The 26,296-nt window shown below is 41.3% G+C and overlaps 1 protein-coding gene across 6 annotated transcripts in view; it reads right to left on the bottom strand.

Annotated features, from left to right (window-relative positions):
- The window catches only part of NUP93 (nucleoporin 93), a 123,632-nt gene that overhangs the window by 19,746 nt on the left and 77,590 nt on the right, over positions 1-26,296 (bottom strand). For 5 of the 6 annotated variants that reach the window (XM_073225659.1, XM_073225660.1, XM_073225662.1 and 2 more), the window contains 14 exons: positions 20,751-20,825; positions 18,651-18,740; positions 16,989-17,128; positions 13,152-13,284; positions 11,556-11,713; positions 6,725-6,890; positions 6,360-6,453; positions 5,382-5,573; positions 4,651-4,777; positions 4,462-4,534; positions 4,162-4,206; positions 1,941-2,057; positions 1,071-1,189; positions 76-193 (listed from right to left, as the gene is read on the bottom strand). In XM_073225659.1, coding sequence (XP_073081760.1) covers positions 76-193; positions 1,071-1,189; positions 1,941-2,057; positions 4,162-4,206; positions 4,462-4,534; positions 4,651-4,777; positions 5,382-5,573; positions 6,360-6,453; positions 6,725-6,890; positions 11,556-11,713; positions 13,152-13,284; positions 16,989-17,128; positions 18,651-18,740; positions 20,751-20,825 — 1,647 coding nt within the window. The remainder of the gene's footprint in view (positions 1-75; positions 194-1,070; positions 1,190-1,940; positions 2,058-4,161; positions 4,207-4,461; positions 4,535-4,650; positions 4,778-5,381; positions 5,574-6,359; positions 6,454-6,724; positions 6,891-11,555; positions 11,714-13,151; positions 13,285-16,988; positions 17,129-18,650; positions 18,741-20,750; positions 20,826-26,296) is intronic. The other variant, XM_073225661.1, reaches the window with a different exon arrangement.

Genomic DNA, 26,296 nt, shown 5'->3' with positions numbered 1-26,296 from the left:
TGAACCCTGTGAAGTGTTTTGAATTTTCAAGGACCTACATTAACCTACATTTCAAACACCCCTACTAAAACTTACATCAAAGGCTCTGTCAATATGACCACTATGGTATTCGTCAAAAAAGGTGATCAAGTCCAACAGAAGATAGAATGTGGAGTCCACAAATTTATTTGCACTGATTCCCTGAGCCCTATACCTGAAAGACAAAAAGGAAGTGGGGGAGGGGTATATTATGAATCTGTGCAATCTATAACTTCAGGATAGCATTTGAAAAATATCTAAACCTTTAACTTTCTATATAAGTGAACTGAGTGGAAAGTAGCGTTCTTTTGAAGTAACCAAGCATTTGATGGTAGATTTGGTATGTATCCACCTATAAATATATTTTGCATGAAGCATGGTTCTTAGCCTCAGGCACCATCTCAGCATCCCAGTTTCCAAGGAGCTTAGGAGGTCCTGATGGACCAAAAGCCCAGCAGCCATCACTGGGGATTGTTTGCTAAACAGAGATTTACATTTGCCAAATAATGTTCTTCTATGTCCTCCCAGGCATCCCCCAGGTAATGCTTTCTCCAAAAATGTTTTCTCTTTCACTTTATTAGCAGTATCTGCTGAAGGCACAAAAAACTAATGTCTATTGCCTCAGCCTCGGAGTTACCCTAGTTAAAGTCTGATAACTCAGTTCACTCACTGGAGGATGGTGAATTCTGAAACAATGGCCACTATTACCTCTACGAACTCCCCTAACCATCCATCACTAGCTTTGTTCCATAATGCCTTTCAGATGGCTGATAACAGTGTACAGATGAATATAATGCCTAGAATTAAATCTAACGGGCAGGATTAAAATCTTGAGATACCCTTTCATACTCTTCTTTTTGGCAAAAATTTTTAAGTCTGACAGTACCAAGTACTGGTTATGATGCAGAGAAACAGGAACTCTCAAACAGTGCTGGTGGGATGGTGAGTCGGTAGAGCTACTCTCGGATACTGTTTGATATTAAGAGTAAAGCTGCAGGTGCATTTGGATGGGCACTGGTGGCCTGGCTCCCAGAGCCAGCTCCCGGCCTTACCGTTCTGCGATGGAGAGTGCCATGTTCTTCAGCCTCTCCTTGTTGGACTGCGGTGCACTGATCTGGGGGACAACAGGGCTGAGCAGTTTGTTCATCAGCTCCAGCACCTTGTCGGCATTCTGTTTGATTTTTTTAAATTAAGGAAGAAATCAAGTAAATAATCAAAAGGAAAAATGAAGTAACTAAAACAAAAGAGGGAACTTTTTGGGGTGATGGATGGAAATATTCTGTATCTCTATCTGGGTGGTGGTTACACAGATACATACCTATGGAAAATGCATCTTTTTACTTACTGTACACTTAATATTTGTTCATTTTTCTCTATTTTAATTAGACTTCAATCAAAACATTTTCAAATTAAAACAAGGAGTTATAATGCTTTTTTGCCCACTTTTCTCAGTTGATAAAAAGAGAGAGGATGTAATCTTTTTTTACAATCGTCAGCAGTCATCCTATATTCTCACGTAGAAACACTTACTCCAGTTCTCCCGAAAGCCTCAGCTGTTGTATTACTCTCTAACACACACTGACCACCAGCGTTATCTGTGGCTGCCCAGAGGGGGAACACATAAGGGTATTTTCACCAGCAGCTTCAGCCCTGAAATGTGATAGACACTTATGCCGCTGCCAAGTGAGACCACAGCTCAACGCCTGCAGAATATCTTTGCACTATGTTGCTTGTTTGGCCAGAAATAATTCTGTTAAATGGGTATTTCGTCCTGACTGGACAATTAACTGCCTAAGCACTAGGAGAAAATGCCTTGGCAGAGACAGTGGTGTAAAAATGGCATCAATGAAATGTTTGTGCATTTAATGCCAAAAGGCCGAAAGACCTATTGAGTGCAGGAGAAGGAAAAGGGCACATTTTACCTTGGCAAGGTCATAAAGCTTTGCTGCTTCTTCAAACAGGCCTTTATTTTCTGCCACGGAAGCAACTTTGTCGATAATAGGCTTTGTGTCACTAGTAAACTTATCTATGACTCCAGGCTGACAAGACAAATTGTGGAGGGGGAGGAAGAGAGTGGTGGTGCACAGAGCTGTTATTTCCAACATAGAGAAGCAACGGGGACTTCAAAACTACTTCAACTGAAACACTTGACCTGGGTAATGCATATATTTCGCCAGCTAGATTCTGGCTTTCTTGAAGATAGAAGTTCCTAATACATGTATGAAAGGGACCAAGGAAAATACCCATGACGAAGCTGATGTGTGGTAGCAGAGGAGTCTGCAACAAGACATCTGTGCTTTCTAATTGTCCCAATGACCCAGAGGGTAGGTGAAATCACCAACTTTTAAAAATTTGCTGATGAGTAGGCAGTAGGGGAAAAAATCAGGAGGCTTAGAGAAAATATCTGGAAGCTTTTGGATTTGCTTTCTAAGACAGATGGCTAAAGAAACTGCTGAAAAAATATATGGCAGGTGGTGTCAGGGTATCTTTTGAAAAATCACCATCATCACCCAAAGGCAACCAAATGGTCAGAAGATTATAAAACAGGGCTCTTAGGAGCCATGGAACAGCCATGATGAGTTTAGTGATGTCTGATTGGCCATCTGATTTTCCACCAGTGCTGGACCCAGTCAAGGTGACCTACTTAGGTCACCCTGGAGGCAACACAGGAGATGAGTTAAGAGTCTGGGCTCTGGGGTCAAAAGGACTGGGTTCCAACTCCAGCTCCTTTCTTACTAGCTGTGTGATTTTGAGGAAAATAAACAACCTCTCTTGTCTCAATTTCCTTACTATGGAAAACAGATAATAATAGTTCCCAGTTTGCTGGGTTAGTGTGGTGATTAAATAGTATCTGTAATGCATTCAGTACAGTTTCTGGCAACTCAATAAGCACAGCCATTGTCATCAACACTGTCACTGGCCTTTTTCTAAGTTGGATGGGGTGAACAGTGTCAGTTTATTTTGAGATTGCTGGGTCCAACCTACTCATTTTTTTTTACAAGTGAGGAAAGTGAGTCCCTGAGAGAGGCAGATGACTTTTGAAGGCCACAGGGAGAGTGCCCAAGTGGGGTCAGGACTGAGCTCTGACACCAGTGCCTCTGCCCCTTCTGCTATGCCTCTCAAAGGGCATGACAGGTCTCAGGAATTGCTAAGGCTCAAAGAAGCACTTGCATTTCCGGAGTCAGGGTTGACTGAGGCCTCAGAAACTACCTTCTGAGAGAGATCAAGTGTATCTCTAACCTTTCCATCTGGGGAGAGTAGGTATAGTAATTGATTTCTTGCACATTTTCTAAGCTGAGAATGGCAGAAAGGTAGCCTTGTCAGCTCAAAAAAGGCAGGCATGACCATTTGCAACAACATGGATGGAGCTAGAGGATATTATGCTCAGTGAAATAAGCCAGGCAGAGAAAGTCAAGTACCAAATGATTTCACTTATATGTGGAGTATAAGAACAAAGCAAAACTGAAGGAACAAAACAGCAGCAGAATCACAGAACCTAAGAATGGACTAATAGTTACCAAAGGGAAAGGGACTGGGGAGGATGAGTGGGAAAGGAGGGATAAGGGCAGGGAAAAAGAAAGGGGGTATTATGATTAGTTTGAATAATGTGGGGGGGGGCATGGGGAGGGCCGTGCAACACAGGGAAGACTAGTGATTCTACAGAATCTTACTATGCTGATGGACAGTGACTGTAATGGGGTTTGTTGGGGGGGGGGAACTTCGTGAAGGGGAGAGCCTAGTAAATCTAATGTTCTTCATGTAATTGTAGATTAATGATACCAAAAAAAAAAAAAACAAAACTAACAGGATAGGTACAATTTTATGGTGCATTATATACTAGTAAAAGCCTAGAAGAAAATAGCAGAATGTTAACAGCAAAAAAAAAAAAAAGAGGCAGGCATGAACAGATGAGTACTCTGAACATAAAAAAATCTATCTAAGGGATAGTGTAAAGGAGCAATATAAATGTATGTAAAACTGTCATCATTTGGGGCTATAATTTTCATTGTTTTTTAAACTAAGCAACTTCATTCAGGTTTTCATATTTAATACCTCAAATCCTAAAATCTAACTGCATTCTTTTGACAATTCTAAACCCTCCACTGCAAATTAACCTATCTCCAAGGGGCATATTTAACCTACCTTTCTACTTCCATCATTCTCTAGTTTCCCAAGAATCATATCGAACTGCAGAGACAAAAAAAAGTTTATTCATTGGACAAGGATGTACACATAATCCACAATTCTTTGGAGATGAAAGAGTGGAAGTAAACAGGGAAGGTGGGAGAAGTCTCACACAAACTAGGAAACAGTGAGACTGAATCAATCTTTTATTGTCAGAAACCAAAGAACACAAAAACTCCCCTGAGCGGTATCTGCTATGACCATGCTGAGAAACGCCCACCACAAACGACAGGCGGGAGAGCAAAGAAACCAACATACCTCTCGGCTCTCTATCACAAGCTCACTCACGCAGCGCAAAAACATGTTTTCTCCTTGACTATCTTTCTCATCCCTGTAAGGTGACAAAAGCAACCTGGTTTCTGGTGTGGCCTTGAGGTTTCTCATAGTTATCCTTGGAATGGCAGAAATCAAAGCGAGCCAGAATAAATGGTTACAAACAAGTTTTACCTGAGGAAGTAGAAGTACTGGAGGGCTTCTCTCGGGTCCGTGGACTCAAACTTGCGGGTGTAGAGCATGAGGAGCCGCACAAAGTTCAGCCGCCGCATGCAGGGAGGGTCACCAGGTTCATGACTGACTGCACCATGGGGGACAAAGCTGGTTACAACCACACTGCCCTCTGACCAGGCAACCATGGGAGCTGAATCCAAAGCTTCAATGGCATCAACTTCCACAGCCCGGCCTGTGTTTGCAGCGTAAGCTTTGGGCAATCCTATTTACCATCCTGACCTCAGTTTCTTTCCAAGCACGGAGTGGAGGAAAAGGCATTGGGCAGTAAATTACTAGCATGCTTGTCTTTGAATGAAAAGATGGAGACAGCTGCCATGATGGCATGTGCTCCCGTGAGGTTCTGCTGCTCTACTCAGGAACCTGCAGCCATTTACCCGCACTCATCTTTTCTCCCTCTCCTGACACTCCCACTCCATGCAAGTATGCACATAAGATGGCTGGTTGGGATTTCTTATGTTTTCATCTAGAACCCTAATGGGAGCCAGACTCATGACTAGGTACTGCTTCTCCTGCACCACGTTCCAAGCAACTTGGTGACCAGCCACAAAACTAGGACTTTGTATAATAACCATGCTCTCCAATGATTCACACCATCTGCCCAAATCCTTGTTGGTTGCAGTTATGTGTCCACAGCCACCCAATGTGCTTATGACACTGCAACAAATACTCACGGAGCTGTGCACTCTGTCCTGAGGATTTTAAAAGCAGTTTCAGCTCAAAGAGCACCAGGGCCACGTGGACAGCATGGCAGCGCAGCCGCTCCATGCGGAAGAGAAAAGCAACTGCAGCTTCGAACTGAGCTGTCAGGAAGAGTACTTGGAAGTAGAGGAAGGGCTGTTGGCTCCCTGTGAAGTGGGACTCGCCTGGGGGACAGGAGATAAAGCTGACTCCAAAGGGGCTGGCCTGCTGGCAGCCCAGACCCCAGGCATAAGTTCTCTGTGCTTAAAGGACTTGCTGAGCAGGATGAAGTGGGCCCTGGACATGGTGGGACAACAAATGAACTGTGACCTGCTGCTTCCTGACCTTCTTGAGACCTTATAACACAACTGGCGAGTGGGGGTTGCACTGTAAAACCCAAACTGCCTGCATTAGGTGGGAAAGAAACAGAATTCAGACCTTAAAACAAATACAAAAGGGATTAATTATCTCCTTTATCTTGATAAGAGTCACTCAATAAAGACAGGAATGAAGATTTCAGAGATACTTCAGTTCACTCAGACTCACAGGTACCTGAATTCAACATCAGCTGACCACTAGGTTGGCATCTTCTTTGCTTCCCAGAATTTTTAAATGAGAAGAGAAAAAAATATACTTCTCCCTCATCTGTGCTCAGATACAGTCATTGTGAGTTCTATAAGGAAGCAAAAACCAAGTCCTCTTTATGTTTCTCCCTGAGCAAACATCTACTGGAGCAGTTGAAAGAACAAGATAATTTCCTGTATATGATGACCACATGAGTCACATACATTGCTTAAGGCCATGTATTCTGTACTTGAATTTGAAATTGGTGTTTCCTTGGTTGGGTTTTGAAGACCCACAGCTTTGAAGGAGAGACAGAGTTTAGAAATGAAGGATTTCCCCAGAGGAAAGCTAAATAGGGACCTTAGATGGACAAGAGAGAGAAGGTGGTTATATTCAAGATATCTTACCATAGTCTTCCAACAGCTGTTTCTGGAACTGTGAGAGCGTAAGCCTGTCTTGTGGGGAGCTGGTGCCATCGTCATCAAAACACACTTGGTTCAACTAAATTCCCAAGAGAAACACATGCATTGGTACAAACTATTTCCTCAGCCAACCTTGTAGAGCTGTAGCTACTCAAGAGCCACGCTCAAGGATGTGCTAATGGCTGTGGTTACTGGCTAGGAATCATGCAATAAAAATGGGACCAGGAGACAGGAATCTACTGGCCCGATCACCCAACTGGCACCACAAATTAAACAGGTTATATCTGTGTGAGGCATGCAAGTAGAGGGAAGGGGCTAAAGTCCTGCAGGGCAAGGGAAGCAGCACCTGCCTTTAGCCACAGGTAGTCCTCAGTTTTGTCAGCCACTTCGCTCTGGCTGTCAGTGACGTCACATCTGCCAATGATACAGTACACGGCCCTCTTGTAGGGGTCTGTGTTGTTCCTGAGGGCCCTGCGGTAATGCAGTCGGAGCTTGTTCTCTGTAGCTGGGGACAATCTAGAGACACAAGGGAACAGAGAGACAGATACATACGAACACTGAAGACCCTCAAGGGCATCTCAAAGCACCCCAGGTCCCAACCACATTAGAGTCATGAAATCTCCTTTGAGGAGGGTAACAGACACTGTCCCCACCCAGATCCCCTGGGTACTACCCGACCATCACTTTAATCTGACTTGCAGCTACCAGCACCTGCATCTCTCTGCCTGCCAGCTTCTTCTAGGAGAGGCCTTCAGGAGCAGGTCAGAAATGCTGGGAAATTAATACTCCACCCCACTCCCCAGCGCAGCCCTCAAGCAGTGATGGACAAGGGTGAGTCCTGCCCCACTGTGTCCTCTCCATTCCCTTATCCATGTAAGATCACCTTCCAAATAAACTACTTACACTCAAATCCTTGCCTTAGGGACCCCTTCTGGGGGAACCGTAAGACATTTTTTTTTTCATAAGACATTTTAACCCTACTTTAAACTCTCTAATATGAGCAAGACAGGGGCTTATGGTTTAAGACAATTTCTGGACATGTCATTATTGACAATGCCTAAAAATTTTTCCAAAGTTTAACTGGGGTAACCACCATCATTTCTTCTACATACATGTACATATACTTAAAGTGGGGTTGAACATGAACTTAGTCCAATTACATTAATAAAATGCAGAGAAAAACTAATGCTTAATGCAAGAGGAAAAAACAGGAAATTAATTCAATGATTATATTTCAAGATTACCAACTCCCAATTCTAGCCTTTGACCTATGAAGTACACAGCAACATATTTTCACATTGGGCCAACCAGAAAAGCACTAAGTGTTAACAAGTAAGGTGTGATACACACATTCCTTGGAGGTACTGGGGGTACAGTTCCAGAGAACTGCAACAAAGCGAGCATCACAATAAAGTGAATCAAATCAACTGTCTGATTTCCCAGTGCATACAAAAGTCATGTTTACACTACACTGTAATCTTTCAAGTGTGCAATAGCATTATGTCTAAAAAAACAATGTACATACCTAAATTTAACAATATTTTATTGCTAAAAAATGCCAACCATCATCTGAGCTTTCAGCAAGCAAGAATCTTTTTGCTGGTGGAGGGTCTTGCCTCAGTGTTGATGGCTGCTGATTTATCAGGGTGGTGCTGCTGAAGGGTGGGGCAGCTGTGGCAATTACTTAAAAAAAGACAATGGTGAAATTTGCCATATCTATTGAGCCTTCCTTTCACAAATGATTTCTCTGTAGCATGTAATGCTGTCTGGTAGCATTTTACCCACAGCAAAACTGGAGTCAAACCCTGCTGCTGCATTATCAACTAAATTTATGTAATATTCTAAATCCTTTGTTGTCATTTCAACAATCTTTCTAACATTTTCACCAGGGGTAGATTTGATCTCAAGAAACCACTTTCTTTTCTCCTCTGTAAGCAATTCCTCATTCGTTCAAGTTTTATCATGAGACTGCTGCAATTCAGTCAGATCTTCAGGTTCCACTTCTAATTCTAGTTCTCTTGCTAGTTCCACCACATCTACAGTTATTTCCTCCAATGAAGTCTTGAACCCCTCAGTCATTCATGAGGGCTGGAATCAACTTCTTCCAAACTCCTGCTGATGTTGTTATTTTGACCCCTTTCCAGAAATCACACGTTTTTAATGCATCTAGAGTGGCAAATCCTTTCCAGAAGGTTTTCAACCTTCTTTGCCCAGATCCATCAGGGGAATTACTATCTCTGGTAGCTTTACAAAATGTCTTTCTTAAATAGTAAGACTTGGAAGTTGAAATTATTCCTTGATCCATGGGTTGCAGAATGGATGTTGTGTTAGCAGGCATGAAAATGATATTGATCTCAGTGTATATCTCCATCAGAACCCTTGGGTGACCAGGTGTACTGTCAACGAGCAGTAATATTTTGACAGGATCTTTTTTCTGAGCAGTAGTTCTCAACAGTAACCTACTGCTATTATAATATTCAGTAAATCATGTTGTAAACACATGTGCTGTCTGTCACATAGGCTTTGTTGTTCCATTTATAGAGCACAGCAAAGTAGATGTAGCACAATTCTTAAGGGCCCCAGGATTTTCAGAAAGGTAAATGACCACTGCTTCAACTTAAAAGTCACCAGCTTTTAAGAGAGTCAGCTTGTCCTTGAGGCTTTGAAGCCAGACACTGACTTCTCTCTAGCTATGAAAATCCTAGGTGGAATCTTCATCTAGGAGAAGATTGCTTCATCTACATTGAAAATTCACTTTTTAGTGCAGCCACCTTCATTAATGATCTTAGCCACATCTTCTGGAGAACCTGCTTCTACATCAGCACTTGGTGCTTCACCTTGAATTTTTATGTTATGAAGATGGCTTCTTCCCTTAATCTCATGAACCAACCTCTGCTAGCTTCCAACTTCTTTTTTTGAGATGGCATCTCTCATATTTATTGATCAAATGGTTGTTAACAACAATAAAATTCTGTATAGGGGACTCAATGCACAATCATTAATCAACCCCAAGCCTAATTCTCAACAGTCTCCAATCTTCTGAAGCACAACGAACAAGTTCTTACATGGTGAACAAATTCTTACATAGTGAATAAGTTCTTACATGGTGAACAGTACAAGGGCAGTCATATCACAGAAACTTTTGGTTTTGATCACGCATCATGAACTATAAACAATCAAGTCAGATATGATTATTCATTTGATTTTTATATTTGATTTATATGTGAATCCCACATTTCTCCCTTATTATTATTTTTTTAAATAAAATGCTGAAGTGGTAAGTAGATGCAAGATAGAGGTAGAAAACATAGTTTAGTGCTGTAAGAGGGCAAGTGTAGATGATCAGGTCTGTGCCTATAGACTAAGTATTAATCCAAGCTAGACAAGGGCCACAAAACATCCACAGATGCAGAAGATTTCTCTCAAAACAGGGGGGGTGAGGTTCTAAGCCTCACCTCTGTTGATCCCCAATTTCTCACCTGATGGCCCCCCTGCGACTGTGCCTGCCTCAGGTTGTTCCTCCCTTGAGGAATCTTACCCGTCTCTGGCTAACCAGTCATCTTCCGGGGCCATACAGGGAAATGTAAAGTTGTTAAGTGAGAGAGAAGCAATATTGTTTGAAAAGGTTAGCTTTTTACTTCTTTGCAGATTTATGCCCTGTGGCTTCTATGCCCAGGATTTGTCTCGAGGTATCTTTACCACTTGGAAGAATTATGATACTCAGTAATTTTCAATATGAGGCACGAATTCTACTAAAGGGTTGTAATTAGGAAGAAGAAAAGCTATAGAAGTAGCAGACGGAAGAAAACATAGGAAGATTGATTATTTCTTTGACGTATCTTCTTGTAGAGTAACATAAGCATGTATAGGTTTTAACAAACTACTAATTAAATTGCGTACACACATTAACAGAATAGGAATACAGATGCATAACAAAAGCAGACCTACAATTACCAGCCATACCAGTAAAACCAAGAAAACCAGTTAGGTACCCTAGGCATTTGTGAAAACTTATAAATGATATGATGGATGTTGTCTAACTGAATTTGAATAGTTTGAGAAAAATCAGACAAATTAAAACAATTAAAACACATCCCATGTTCTTTTAACAGTAGATAGTCTATAGCTTCCAACTTTTCTTCTGCAGCTTCCTCACCTCTCTCAGCCTTCACAGAACTGAAGAGAGTTAGGGCCTTGTTCTGGATCAGGCTTTGGCTTAAGGGAATGTGTGGCTGTTCTGATCTTCTATCCAGACCATTCAAACTTTCTCCATATCAGGAATGAGGCTGTTTTACTTTATTCATGTATTCATTATGTAGCACTTTTAATTTCCTTCAAGAGCTTTTCCTTTGCATTCACAACTTGGGTGTTTGGAACAAAAGGCCTAGCTTTTGGCCCAGCTCTGCTTCTAACATGCTTCTCTGCTAAGGTTAATCACTGCTAGCTTTTGATTTAAAGGGAGATATATGTGGCTCCTCCTTTCACTCACATACTTACAGACCACTGTAGGGTTATTAATTGGCCTAATTTTAGTATTGTCGTACCTCAGGAATAGGGAGAAAGGGAGAAAGGGGAATGGCCAGTCAGTGGAGCAGTCAGGGCACACACAGCATTTATCTCTTAAGTTTGCAATCTTATATGGGTGTAGTTCATTGTGCCTCAAAACAATTACAATGGTAGCATCAAAGATCACTGATCATAGATCACCACAACAAATATAATAATAATGGTGAAAAGGTTTGAAATAATCTGAGAACTACCAAAATGTGACATAGAGACATGAAGTGAATGCAACTGGAAAATTGGTACTGACAGACTTGCTCCGTGCAGAATTCCTAGAAACCTTCAATTTGTAAAAAAGATAGTATCTGTGAAGCACAATACTATGAGGTATGCCTGTATAACCGTTTCATTTTATAAAGCATCTTTCATGTACCTTGGATTTATAGAATAAGTGAGATCATCTTCCCAGCCACAGTCCCTCCTCCACTAGATGAGAAAAATCCTCAAACACAGACACCTGTAAGTATAGGCATCAGTGCCAGAATGGGGGCTCCTTCAATGTTCCCAACTGTTATTCTCAGGAGAGTTATACTTGTTTTCTAAACCTCATTTTCTCAAGCAGAAACATACTTTGAGCCATGTATCTGGCTTCTGGATGCCCCACCTTATTCACCATACCTTCTGTCCTTGCTGTTCATGTACTCCTGGAACCAGGTTTTAAACTCTCCCAGCTGGTGCTGGGCTCGGTTAACCACCTGTGAAGCAGCAAGCAGGTCTCCACAGCGCATGCAGTAATAAATTAATGCCCACACAGGATGGCCTTCCACCTCTCCATCCTAAAAGAGGAAAGATGCTCAAATAAACAGACAAACAAAAGTTAACTGATGGTTTTCTGATATGCCGACTCTCAGCTAAATCCTCTCCCCTTGTATTAAGTCACTTAATCTCCAAACAACCCCATTAGGTAGGAACCATTAATGGCCTCCTACTCACTGTTTTATAAACAAGGAAACTGAGGCATGGGGTTGTTAAGTAATTTGCCCAAGGTAGGCAGGTGTTAGTCTGGCTCTACAGCCTTTCCTCTAAAGCCCTATGTGCCCCCCGCTTCAAAGCCAGCTTGAGAGTTCTCCATGGACTCCCAGTAACCTGCAGTATTTGGGTGACATGTTCTGTGATAATTTGTACTCTTGCAACCCTCACAAAACGAGGGCTAAAGACATCTACTGAATAATAAGTGATCATCCATCATTATCATACTAGAGTTTATAAAACGTTAACTACTAATGGATACTGGCATTTTCATTCACTTGTTAGTTGTTCATTCACTTACTGAGCATATTTATTTCAGACACTGTGCTAGGCACTGGGGATCTGCGAAGGCAGCTGTTCCCACTCTCCCAGTATTAGAGCTTATCTATCCTAAAACTGGCTTTGTCACAGTTTACATAGCAGGCTCCTGGTTACTCTTCTCTCTGCTTTTCCCCAGAGAAGGGGAGCTCAGACTTCCTTTCTTGACTGCTCTACCCTTCTACTGGCAGGACCCTTTCTAAACCCAGATCTGATCATGCCACTTCCCTACTTAATCCCCTTTAAGCTGTTTACATCCAAAGCGCTTAGCGTGGCAGACGTGGCATTCAATAGCTGGCCCCAGGTTTGCCAAGCCCTACCAAACAGCTGATATGCCAGATATTCTTACTTGTTCATGCTCTTCCCTCTGCTGGAATATACTTTCCAGGACCTCTGGCTAAGTCCCTATTCTTCAGCTCCTTTATAACGCCAACCTCTCCTGCATCCCACAACCCTTAGAACAAGGCTCCAGTTTAGTGCTTTCATACATATAATAGCTGACCCTAAGATAATTCCCCCAGCTGGACTATGAGGTGAGGAGAAATAGCGCATTCTCAGAACCATATCTAACTTCATTCTTCCAGCTGTTTGAGCCAACGATCTCAGAGGTCACCTCTGACTTTGCCTCTCACACCCACATCCAAGTTCTGCAACTAGTTCCTATTGGGTCTACTTTCAAAACATGTCCAGAACCCAGCAACACCATGCACCATATCACACCCTCCTCTACCCTGAGCTGAGCCACCACCAGCATCACCTGACTCCTACATTACTATGTGCCCAAGGTCCCCGCTTCTCTCCATCCCACCCTCAGGTCTCTTCTCCATATAGCAGTTTCCACACATAACCTCATTTTTAACTGAAAATGCCTATCTGAAATGCCTGCTCTGGGAGTGTAACTGATCACATGGAGAAAGACGCCAGTACCTGAAGTCCAGGCAAGGGAGCCGGAAGTTTAATGTTCAGGAAACTTCGAACCAACTGATAAGTTCCAGGCACCCCACCCAGCTGGGCCTGATGCAAGTTTCCAAAGACAGTCACAAGGGTGTAATTCTTATAACTGGAAAAATTTTAAAGGAAAAAAAGAGGGAGGCTGAAAACACATATCACACCTATCTATGTCCATACCCATGATACTAGACTATGAACTCCACAGGGCAGGGCCTGGACTTCTAACACAAAAGAGGCAACGGTGTATGCTTACTGAAGCAAATCGCATTATGTATTCAGTGGGCAGCGCATCACATAAAGATTTTTCATCACTGCAGATACTCAAAAGAATCCCTGAAGGAACATAACTATGGACTTCAAATGCAGTAAGGGCTAATGTACAGAAAATAATTGCTCCAGCTCATAGCCTGATGCTCTAGTAGGTTCTTTTTAAACTGATTTTGAAAAATTTCAAACTACAAAAAAATTAAAAGACTAGTCCAATGAATGCTCATATACCCTTTACCTAAGTCACCAATTGTTAACATTTCTGTGCATGTTTCTCCTCTATATGTGGACACACACACACACATGTATATATATATATACACACACACACACACACACTTATTTCCTGAACCATTTGAAAATGCTTTAGAATCAGGGGATACCTCATTTGTAAATACGTCACCATGTATCTCCTAAGAACTCAGACATCTTCCTACCTAACCTCAATACCATTATGACACCAAGAAATTTAACAATTAATACATTGTTATTATCTAAAATATTATCCATATTTGAATTTCTTAATAATGTCCTTTATAGTTGCTGTTTTTTAATCCAGGATCCAATCAAGGAACTTCATGGCACTTAGTTGTCATGTCATTTCTACTTCCTTTAATCTAGGATAATTCTACCACTTTTACCTTTTAAAAAGAATCCAGGCCAGCTGTCTGGTAGAATGTCCCACGAGCTGGACAGTTTTCTCAGGATTTAATTCGGGTTCAACATTTTGGCACAGAATCCCACACAGCTGATGCTGGTACCGCCCACTGAGACCCAGACTGAGGCAGGGAACATCAGTTTGCCCCATTCTTGGTAACATTCAGTTTAATCACTTGGTTAAAGGATTTTTTCCACTAGATTTCAACACTGTAAAATACCTTTCCCCTTTGTAATTAGTAAGTACCCTGTGGGGTAATACTGGGCAGTCATGTGAATATTCTGCTCACCAACAATCTTTCACCCAATGGTTTCAGTTTCCATGGATGGTCCTTGCTGAAAGACTTATCATATTTTTGGCTGAAAAATTATGATTTTCTATCATTCCCTCTTCATTTATTTGGTACTATGCTTCTTAAAATCCTTCATAGTTTTAAAGGTGCTTCCACAGTAAGATTACATGGTCCAAGTTATAGATAGCCAAATCACGAAGTTACTATAAAAAAGAACTTTCTAAATACATTTCTTATCCACGAAAAAAAAGACTGCCTCAAACAGTTAGGTGCTGCAAATGCACAAAGATGTTCAGCACCAGATTAAGTATAATAAGAGAGAGTAAGTGCACATCAGTGAGCTGAACACCAGTTACAGAAAAGACTCAGTGGAATCTGATGCAATTACAAAAAAATTGATACTGATGTAGAATTATAAAAGTAAACTATATAGAATCACATGTTGTAAACATTTGGATCACAGCTGTGGAAAAAAAATCAAACAATGTATTCACATATAAAAAACTGGGGGAGAGGGGAGGAAATACAACAAGGTACTAGGGGCCTCTGGATGTGGTATAGAGGACCTCTCCCCTTTCTCAGGTCTTCCTTTTGGCATCTTCCAGAATTTCTATAATAAACAGGTAGTATTTTTATAATGAAAAATAGACAAAATTCAATTTAACAAATGTAATGAGTTCCCCATTACTGGAAGTATTTAAAAGCAGAGGTTGGAAAAGAGATTAGAGATGGTCCTGTAATACCCAAGACAAAGAGATGCCTACTATGGTCTCTTCCAAACTGAATTAAGACAACCCAGGTGCTGGCAAGCGCCTAAGTTGAAAAAGCAGTCTAAATTCGTTGTGGGCTAAGAAATACATATGCTGCTTCAAATCTGGAAATGTGGCAGGGAACAAACAGATCGACCCCATACTTTCAGCCTTTTTCAACACTTTCAGCCTTACACTCAAAGATCATTTAGAACTAGGTCTAATCTGCCACCTGGTACATTACATCACTTTAAATATTATATGTATACTGTCAAGTGGATTATCATCAGCAAAGATACTTTAAAAGTGTAATTATTCTGAAATATTCCCTTTATAAATGGTGACAATGAATCCTTAAAAAGGATGCCATCAGAGAGTGATGTCACCAAAGTAAAAAAGAAAATAAGGTTAAAATAATTGTATAGCTGACTCCCGAATAGCTCCAAGTACTGCTAAAGGAATTAATGGAACAAGATATTTCTAGAAAACTAAGTGAAAAGCACAATAAAAGAAATGGGATGGTTTATCATCAAACGTACAAATGCAGCCTGATGCCACTGGTGAAGTCAAGCACCAATGTTAAGGATTAAGTTTATTAAAGAAAATGGAGCCATGAGCAGTCACGTATTTATACCCATTTAAAAAAAAATACTAAAGGTTTTTATATGTTGTAAGAAATCTTGATTCATATTTTTCTGACTTGAAGCAAAAATAATACTATTACGCACATTAAGTTTTGTATAGCTGAAGATCAATACACCCAAAACTTGCATTACAAAAATTTAGTGAAAGCCTGAAGAAAACTCTATAACCTCTTTTCGTACCTATGCCAGAAGGAAAAAAAAATCATTTGGAGTTCCAGACTTTTCTTAACAAGGGAATGGAGACTATGAGTTTAATATACCTGATGATGTTCATCTCATGTAGCTATTGTATAATTAATATAGTATTTGGTATAAAAACCTACTCTCTGCTGTACCAAGTCTGAATTACCTCAGTTGTGCACAAGGACATTTTATGACTTCCTACTGAATTATGATTTTGTTGATAAAGGGTGACCACATTACAAGGCCACTGGCAGCTGCAAAGGCTCAGTGGCAAGAGCTGCAATTTAGCAAATACATCCAACTTGGCTTTCTCTTCTCCAGCCAGCAAAGAGAGGCTGTCTCTGAAATAAAGGTCTACTGCCTGCTCATGACAACCCCTGCTGGCCAATTCAGAGTTGGAAAGAGTTGTCCACAGGGAGGGATGAATGGTATAGGTCCCACCAACGAAGGGGATAATAGGGCACAAGGGCACAGCCACAACTCCCTCAGGGACCAAATCCAATTAGTGAGGAGGTGGCAAAGAACAACCCAGGCACAAATCATAGGCCTCAGTAGCTGGGAAGGATCTGGACTCACAGAGATTAACCGAGCAGAGCCAGATGGAAAATAAAGGTTCAAGGGGCCTTCCAAAAGTTTGAAGGTGGTAATATTGCCGGGTGCAAAAATTAAAACGCTGAGAGAAATCAAAAGAGCCTAAGAAGTAATGGCTGAACCACAAGGAACAGGATCCTGATATAAGGTGTTATGGCCCAATAATCATGCCTCTGTACTGAGGGCAGAGAAGGGAGGAGGAGAAAGAGAAATGTGGAAGTGTTCCCACTTATCATGATTTTACATCATTGCAGAAACAGTCCTGGCAGAGAAGTGCTCCTGAAAATAGGATTACACCTCTCAGCCTTGCTCAACCTTGTTTAAATTACACCAGCTACAGAGCACTTAGCTTGAGGACTACTTAAAGCATGAGAAACTTTGACTTCAGGAGATTTCAAAGCCAACCCCAGAGTGCTACTGATGCCTTACCTCTGCTCAAGGTATCCCAAGGCCTGCCTGACAAACTCCATACGCACTTCCACGCTGCTGCGGCTCTTCAGGGCATCAGTCGCTGGTGCCAACAACACGTCTGTCATTTGTTTTACCATCGTCCACATGTCAGAGATGTTCTGCACATAAATGAGACTGCATGTGACATTGCTGCAGGGCTGGAGAAATTGCTTGACTCTTCATGGCACTCTGACCTCAAAGGCAGGCAGCATGTGGAGAGGGAAGGGGTTAGCATCTTTCATCTGAGGCGCTCGGGCTTAAGGCCAGTGCTGAAGATGCACCTCTGCCCTGCTAGCTGCAGGCTTCAACGAACACCCCTTATTCTGAGTTGGTCTTCAGATTACTTACTATTTCAGGTCTGACATAACCACCTATATAATTAAGACCACATAAAAGTAACAAGAACACTGAATCTCAGTGGGTTATGTCTTGAGAGAGTTGATACATTTATAATTATCCAAAGTTCCAGGAGTTTAAATTCAAGCAGCTGCATTTCTGTCTTACAAGGTCATTGAGTTTTGTAAGGCTTTAATAAGAGTTTAACCTAAATAATAGAGGTTTTGTCCTCTCTGAGACTCTCCAGGGGCCACCGCTCTTATTCCATTTTGCAAGTGTCACAACTTCCCATTTTCCTTCCCACTCACTCCTTGTAAAAGATGCCCCCCATGACGGCCTCCCAGGAAAGAAAGGGCATTTGCTCTGTATTAACACCACACAGCTGGGACTCCCTTGCTGTGTGGGGATCTCCTGGCTATAGATCTCACTTTAAAACTATTTTCCCTGAACCATTTGCAATATTCTAGAGTTAAAAATCCTTGGAAGACAGCACTGATTACAGAAACGCAGGTTTGTTTTCCTAAAGGAAAAGAGAAAATCCTGTTTTCATTGTCTCTCTCAAAAATTAAAACTATAGAAAATGCACCCAAATGTGATTCTAGGTGGTGAGATGGTAGGTAAATTCTTACTTTCTTCTGTAGATTTGTCTGCATTGCCTTATATTTTACTATCTCAAAAAATGTAAAATTAGATGCACTTCTTTTTGCGGAAAAAAAAAATCTGTGTATGAGTGCTTGCTTCCGTTACATCCTTCTTTCTCCCATTCCTCCTGACTACCTACTAATCCATCCATCCACTTTTGAAAAATTCTTCCCCTAAGGGGAAGAAAACTGGCCAGGGATAAGAATTGAAGGATGGGAATAAAGATGGGGAGTCAGAGGAATGGAACCAGCAGCAAACGAAGAATGCCCATGAAGAACCCCAGAGTTCACGAAGCTCACCGGTGTGAAAATTGCATCACCTTTACAACTCAGCTTTTGCTAAAGAGCCAGGTAGTCTGTCTAAGAAGGGAAACCAGCAAGGGAGGAGTTGGAGTCTGACATGAGCTCAGAGCATATACATCTTAAGAAGAACTCTTATGACAATTAATTGATCCTGGCTGGGCCTTTAGAAGGTGCATTAAAAATACACATGATCATCAAGAAAGCACCTCCAAATTATTTAAAATAGAAGTCTGAAGAGCAGTTAAAATTCTGTTTCATGGAACAGAATGTCTCTTCAGCACCTTTCTGCCAAGTCAGCCAGCTGCTAATCCCATCTGAGCAGCATACCCATGGTTCTACTTGGGTCAGCTCCAAGCACTACCTTATCATCCAGCTCTGCAATGGAAGCACAGAGGTCCACAAGGTTTGGCTGCAGGTGCCCATTTACAATCTTCTCGTTATAGATATAAATCTGAAAATGAAAGGCAAAGTGAATGGCACAATTCCTATTTCTGCCCCTTCTTTGGACACCTCTTGAAGTAGTTCTGCAACCAGCTTCTGCCCAATGGTCAGAGTAGGAGCCCTGGCCAATCTTTCCTTCCTTGGAGTGACTGAGCCACCACTCTGCCTAGACTAGGGCAAGGCCTCTGGCCAACCTCCCAGTTCTGTGTATGAGCTTTGGGCAACAGCACCAACACATACCAAGGCAAGCTGCTACCTGGCCTTCCCAACACCTGCAGAATGAGAAGGCCGCGGCCCTGGGGCAGGAGGGCCACCAGTGGTTCTGCACCTCTATGGGCAGACTGTCCATCCCAGCGAGCACCAAAGGGAAAGAAGACAACACGGCTGTTCCTAGGAACGCAAAGCAAAGTGTGGTAATGTTTTTGGCCATTCTCACTGAATGGCCCCAGACCCAGGGCTTGTGGGCTGAGGAAGGCGTGTCAGGCTGCAGCCCTGCACATGTTAGAATGGCAGCTGCCACACATGTGGCACACCCATTACTCTGGGAAAGAATCCCTGCTCCTTAGAAAAATTTCTCAAGAAAATGGAACTATGTGATGTTTAAAGTGCCGAAAAACCTCCATTACTTTGGATTTTAATTTAAAAGAACTAAAATAATGATGGTAAAAACTGTAAGTTGTACTCTTTGTACCTGAGGTCCTTGCTCTACTGAGCACTGAACTAGATAGCAATGTTAGACACATCAGGACCCAAATGAACCTTACTTCCCTCTACTTTATATGAGGTATGGTGTCAAGTAGCCTCTGGGGTGTTACAAAGGTTATAAATAAAATGGTTTTTCAACTATAAGCTGGTGTTTATTCACTCAATGAGCATTTATTAGGGCTTTCCCTTTGCAAGGTATTGTGTTCAATATGGGATACAGAGATTATGGTGTCATGAGTGTTAGAAACTGTTAGTTTTATGAAGCTCTAGTCTTCACAGATACAGTTTCTCTCCCTGGAAGTTTACAGTTAGGTTAGGCCTAACTCTGGTGGTGGCCGTGGAAATGGAAGGAGTCAGCCACATAATGAAGGTGAAATTTAAAGGATGCAGATGTAGTAGGCAAATAATTGGAGAAGAAAATAAAGGCCCAATAATAAAACATTTGGAGTTGGAAGGACATGAACTTATATGTGGAAAGCTAAAGCAGTTGGTTTCGGCTGCCTAGAGTTAAAGGTGGCAATGGCAAGCTGAGGGAGAGAGACATAAAAAAAGCATTTAGAAAATTTTTCTCAACAAGAGGTACAAGAGGGATGCAAGCCCACCACCCTCAATTCAAGAAACAAGGTTATTTTTCCTTCTTGATACTTTGAGTAGGAGAGTGGCAAATTAGAATAAAATACACAGGGGCCAGCACTGCTTTATTCAAAAAGTTAATTCCAGGCATGTAGTGTCCTCAGAGCAGTTTCAGTCCAACAGAGTCCCTGTGCTACCACGAAGCATCTCAGTCCATACTTACACCATCACATGGTCAGGACACACACAACCGGAATCACAATGCCCAAAATATCTAAAATATCCTGAGCTTCCCCAGGACAACATTTGGTAGTGGTGAGCACACTATGCTTACCAAGGCAAGAAAGCATTTAGAAAATTTCTCCCAATAAGGGGTGAAGAGGGATTTCTGATAATACCATCAGCCTACCAGGTAATTCAGTTAATACAGTACTTCATTTGCTAAGCAGTATAGTTACTCAGGCTTTACTGTACACATGGGCTATTGCCAAATGCTAAATGAGATGCCTTAGGCAGTGCAGATGGTGGATTTCAATTTCCCTAAATCAAATCTGAGCCATTCTATTACTCAACTTGACGGAATTTGCCGGTAATCTAGATGGTAAAATATTAACCAATCCTCTGAACAAAAACCCAACTTGCTTCCAGGGTTTGACTTTCACATGAAGTCTTTGTTCTTTTACTCCCCAGAGGGCTCACATAGGATTTTTCTGAATTTAATCTTTCTTAAGAGCACGCTCACCTGCCGAGCATAGGCCATCTCGATACTATCCAGAGAGCTTCGACCAGGGGGTCCCGCATCACTGATGTAACTTGGCTGTAGATAAATACATATTCATAATTGGTTAAGCCAAAACTCAATAATGTAAAGAAAAAAAATCATATAAATATGTGCTTGTCTTTAACAAACCTGTAAGGAGTCTGTTTCCTAGTCAGATTTCCCCAAACGATTTTAGGGGTTTTAACAGAATGTGTCTCTCTTATCATAATCACGTGAAAAGAGATCAGGCAAAGGACCTAATTAACTAAAAAAAAAATGGCAGGCTGGATAAGCTGTAAGGATATCCCAATGACTGTTTTTAGAAGCCCTTCCCAACATCTTTCCAACATTTGGGTTTAATTCTGAACCTCACTCCTTGTCTTCAGATTAGTAAGGCTGTTGATTCTTATGTGTTGGTCTCCTGTTTCCATCATATCAGACAGCTGCGGGAGTGGAGTTTATAGGGCCACAATACAGAATCCCAGTATTCTGATACAGATAATACTGATAATACCACCTAGAGTCCACAATCAGACAACACCTGCTCATTAATTTTCTGCATCTGAAGATAGGAAGCCTTTCTGAGTTGGGCAGTCATTCATCCATTCAATAAACATGTGCTAAGTGCCTGCCTGCCACATGCATTATAACTGTGTGCACATCTACCCCCACAAGGATGACAAGACAGTCCACAGAGCCTGTTTCCACAGAACTTACCATCTGATGGGGAAAGTCAGACACAAACATGTGGAAAGTTTATTAGTCTTTTTTTTTAGTTTTTCCCCTACTGTAAACAAATACAGATCAAATTACATATATTCTATTAGGTATATTCTTAAATATCTAATATATTAATTTGTACTGTACTGTAGCGGAGATCAAATTCCTTAAGCTTCTCTCATTAAGAAAACAAATTTCAATACCCTAGTCTCTAAAATCTAAAACAAAGTTTAAAGTAGGCTTCCTGGAAAACCAATAGAAGATAGCAAAACTTCCCAGCCCTACCAATGCTGGTAAAGCTTGAGTAGGCCAGTGTGAGTGTGCACTGCAAGTGGGGTAGAGAGGAGAGGGGGTACTGGACTGCCAGGACACCTAGGTTCCAGGAGGGCCACTCCATTTCCCCTGGCTTTGGGGTCTGGGGCAAAGCACATTCTCTTGGGAGATTTATGTTCCCCTCAGTCAAATTAAAAGGTTGCCCTGGACAATCAAGAGGTCCTCCTCAGCTCTAATTTTCTGCAGTCAACGGTATTAAAAAAGCTTTAGTTTACTGACCTCAGGAGATACTGCTGGCTGGTTGACCATTTCAAATCCCTACTTCTCACCTCTATTCCCTACCATCTTCCAGTCTGGCATATATAGTTAAATATACCCAATGGTGTGCTGGTAAATATTTAACAGCTGGCTTGGGGAAGGGGGTCTAATCTGTAGGGTTTGCTATGCAGATTTCAAGCTATCCTAAGTGTATCAACTAGATTGCAAATCTCCTGAAAATTTAACAGTAGGCTCTCATAAGCTGACTCCTACACACTGCTGGATATACACTTTACCTGCCTTTACTGCAGCTAGCAGTAGCCATGAACCCTAGTTATAGCCAATGAGATGAAAGCACAAGCCCGGTAGTGCATTTTGGGATAAATTTTGCTTTTCCTGATAGAGGGAGAAAAAAGAGCCTGACATGGCCTTTCAGCTTTCTCCCCTGAATGCAAGTGGGATGTGCAGAGCTGCGGCAGCTATCCTGTGAGCCTGAAGTAAGTGGATCTGCTAAGGATGGTGGTGCATAAGGATAAGGAGCTTCTGGGTCTCTGATGGCACTGCAGAACAACTGAATTATGGCCCCCACCCTCCACACCTGCAGATTTGTTAGGTGAGAAAAATAAATCCCTATTCAAGTCACTGCACCATTAAGTTTTCTGTTACTCAGAGCTGAAAGAATTCATATCTGAAACACAGAATTACTGAAAACCACTAGTTACAATACCAATAGCTACACTTACTGAGCACCTACTTTTTGCACCAAGCATTGACTTAATTTCCACAACCCTATGAGGCAGGTACACTTTTTAGTATCAATTTTAAAGATGAAGACATCAAAGCACACAGAAAGCAACTTGACCAAGGTGACTCTGATAACAAGCAGTGGTGCCATGCTTTGAATCCACAGTCTGGTGCCACACTGCCTGCCAGGGCAGCCCAGGACAACTTTCCAAGGACAGCATCAAAGAGCGAGAGAGAGCAGTGGTTAGAAATCCTGTCTATACTACTCAGTAACTATGTGACTTTGATCGAGCATATTGCTTCTTTTGAGCCTCACTTTCTTTAGTTGTAAAATAAGGGCTTGAACGGAATCTATGCCTCATGGGTTTGTGATGAAGATTAAATGGGAGGAAAACAGTACTTACTTCATAGCACTGTTGTGAAGAAAAAGGAGAAGGAGCTCAGAAGTACAATGCCAGCACTTGACCAATTAACTAGCTCTTACTACTTGTTAAACAAAAAATAAATCACCATGATGAACATAGGAATAAATCCTGTATGGAACAACAATGGATAGATAGATACAGACACTACAGAAACATAACCTAAAATATCTTATTTTGTGCTGGCTGGAAATTCTCATCTCATTTTTCTACAATGAACACACACTCCTTGTATGAACACAAGCCCCTCCCCACCCAGCTCATTTTCTACTTCAGGACTATTCTGAGTATTCCCAACAATACCTAGTTGAGAACTGTTCTATAAGACAGCCACCCTTCTGGAACAGAAGTAACAATCTGAAAGCTGGTGATCCCCAAGTCTTTAAAGAATAGAGCACTAAACCTGCTCGTTCCAGTAACCTAACTGTGGGGAATGAAAAGGGGAAAAGTACCAAGGATACAGTTGTTTCAGCTAAATATACATAAACAGCCTTGAGAAATATTTTCCAGCACTAAAAAGCCAATTTTCAAAATCATCTATTTAAAAAGTATTTGGTTTCAGACTTCAAATTTCCATTTAAATTAATTTTGCCTAATGCTCTTGTTTTCACAAGTACCTTTCCTTCATCTGCCCTTGGCCAAGCCTCTGTTTCACCACACAGAGTTAATTATCCATCACAGGATGTGTATATGCACATTCCTGAGTGGAGGAACCAGAGCATGTTTACTGGAATTTCAAAGCCAGAGCTGCTTGAGGGCTGGGAAAGTAGACATCAGTATGCTGTGGAGGAATAACATTCCTTGGACTTCTGGGTTTCTCTGCACTGGGGCCTGACTGAACCACAGTGGGGATGATAACAGCAGGGAATCAGAGGCCAGAAAAGTAGGGAAGACGGGAGAGCAGGGCCAGAGAGGGCAAGGGGCTCACCCATGAGTCTGGTGCTAAGTGGAGAAACAGCAGCCTCTGAGAGCAGAGACATGAGAAGGGTCTTCTCAGGGTAGACGGTGTTCCCCAAACAGTCATTCTAAGAGAGCATTCCAGAACAGGGAGGATGTGGTTGGAGGGCGGCAACACAGGAGGAATCATAAGCTCTTATTAAGCAATTACTTTTGTTTAAAGCATATCCAGGGATGAATAAACTCTTTTCCCAAGGAGGGCACCTTCTAGTTAGGAAAAAAAGAACAAAACTAGCCTTCCTAACAAAACAAGTAGAGAATAAAAATAAAATACGATGATACTATGGAAAGAAGAGTTTTTAATTTCCAGGGGGAAAGTTTTTGCTTTATGTAAGCAAAATGGAACTGAAGTGGTTAATTTACAATAGTTGGCTATAAAATCTGTACACAGAAGCCCAGTACTACAAGGAAAAAAATACCAACTGGGGATCAAAAGACCCAAACTCAGATGACCCTATGACCAGAAGACCCTAAACTCAACCCAATTGTGTGTCCTTGGTAACATCCTTTAACTTCTCTGGAGCCTCATGTTTCATGGATATAGTGGAAAGAATATACTCGGGCCATTTACATGATGAAACCTATTGCAGCCACTAATGAATGACAGGTTAACTACATGAATTAGCCTAGAAAAGCTCCAATGTAAGTTAAATGAAATAAAAGTTGTAGAAATAATATATAAAATGGTGCCATTTGTGGAATAAATGGATCAGATGGACATATATGTTTAAGTGTGCACATAAAAACTTGAGGATATATACCACTGTCAGAGGTTATGTTTGGGGCGGCAGAATTTTCAAAAGCAGGTCTATATACCTCTACCATCAGAACTGTTCAAGAACAAGGTGTTCTTGTATGATACATCAAGATGTTAAAATGAAGGGCCTGCTGAGTTGGGTTTTTTAAACTTCATTTTGAAAGAGCAGCAGAACACCTTCTATACTTGAAGTCCTACTCATATTCCAGTATGTGAAACAAATCCACCCCGCTAGGGAACCAGGGCACCACAAAATACAGTTTGGAATAATCTAGTCTGGGGTTTTCAAACTCAAGCTCTGTTGGTCTATATTTTACTATTCTATCGAATCTAATACACCATCTATTGTAATATATAATGTTAGTTATGTATTTGTAAGAAAGAAAAACATGCTGTCAATTAAACTATGACACACCACTGAATTTAAGATATATCCTGATTTCAGAGATGTTAAAATGTGGAAAAGATGTGTGACTGGGAACTGATATAATATGGTATTAAGTCAGTCATCAAAATTAGACACTATGTTCAACACACTGTTCATCCACTGACTGTCTCTAATACTGACACAGCCACTAGGCTACACTGAGGTTAGATAAAAATTACTTTTAAATACTGTTTTAAAGTTGGCTAAGATCTATCAAGGACCCCCAACGCCGTTCAAACCCCATGTGCTATCTAAGCAGTGCAGCACTGTGGGAGTTCTTGATGCCGCTCAGATGCGGGACCTAGGGTACAGGGAGGGTTCTTAGCCAGGGGTCTCTTTCTCGTGTCAAAGCACATGATTTCTATTTAGAACACAATCTGAAGAGTTATTAACAATCTTTCAATTCCTACCACCCTCCTTTAAGAATGATACCTTTCTTTAATAACATCCTAAGGAAATTAATTTCCCAAATTGGCTTTATGCCATGAAAGCATCATTTCCCTTACATTACCAGTGTCACTGCTCTTCTGTTGTCAGAAAGCTTGGGGGAAGAACATTCTAGGAATCACCATTTCCTAGTTCATTTATACTTAAAAAAAAAAAAAGCTTTAAGCCTCTCCTTATATTTTCCAAATCTGGACATTTTCCTTCAAACATAAGGTCAGCTCAAAATGATCAGAAGCCTCCTTCCTAACTAATGACATTTTGGGTTCCAACGACCTTATTCCTGACAAAGTGCCCAGAAAAGAAAGGTTTCAATGGCAAACATATTTCCGTAATTATTTCTTCTATTTATCTTCAAAGATTTTTCTTTATTCATAGCAATACTTTATAAATCAAGGGAAACACTTAACAGACAGAGCCATATATAAATGTTAAAATAAACTTAATAATATATACATAGCTTACCAAATACCAACCACCACCGTAAATACTGCTAGGATATGTTGAGTGTACACCCCATGCTGGC

Source organism: Manis javanica, chromosome 17 (genome assembly GCF_040802235.1).
Source record: "Manis javanica isolate MJ-LG chromosome 17, MJ_LKY, whole genome shotgun sequence".
NCBI lineage: Eukaryota > Metazoa > Chordata > Mammalia > Pholidota > Manidae > Manis > Manis javanica.
Note: the sequence above shows the minus strand (reverse complement) of the source record. Positions and strands in the feature narration are given on the sequence as shown.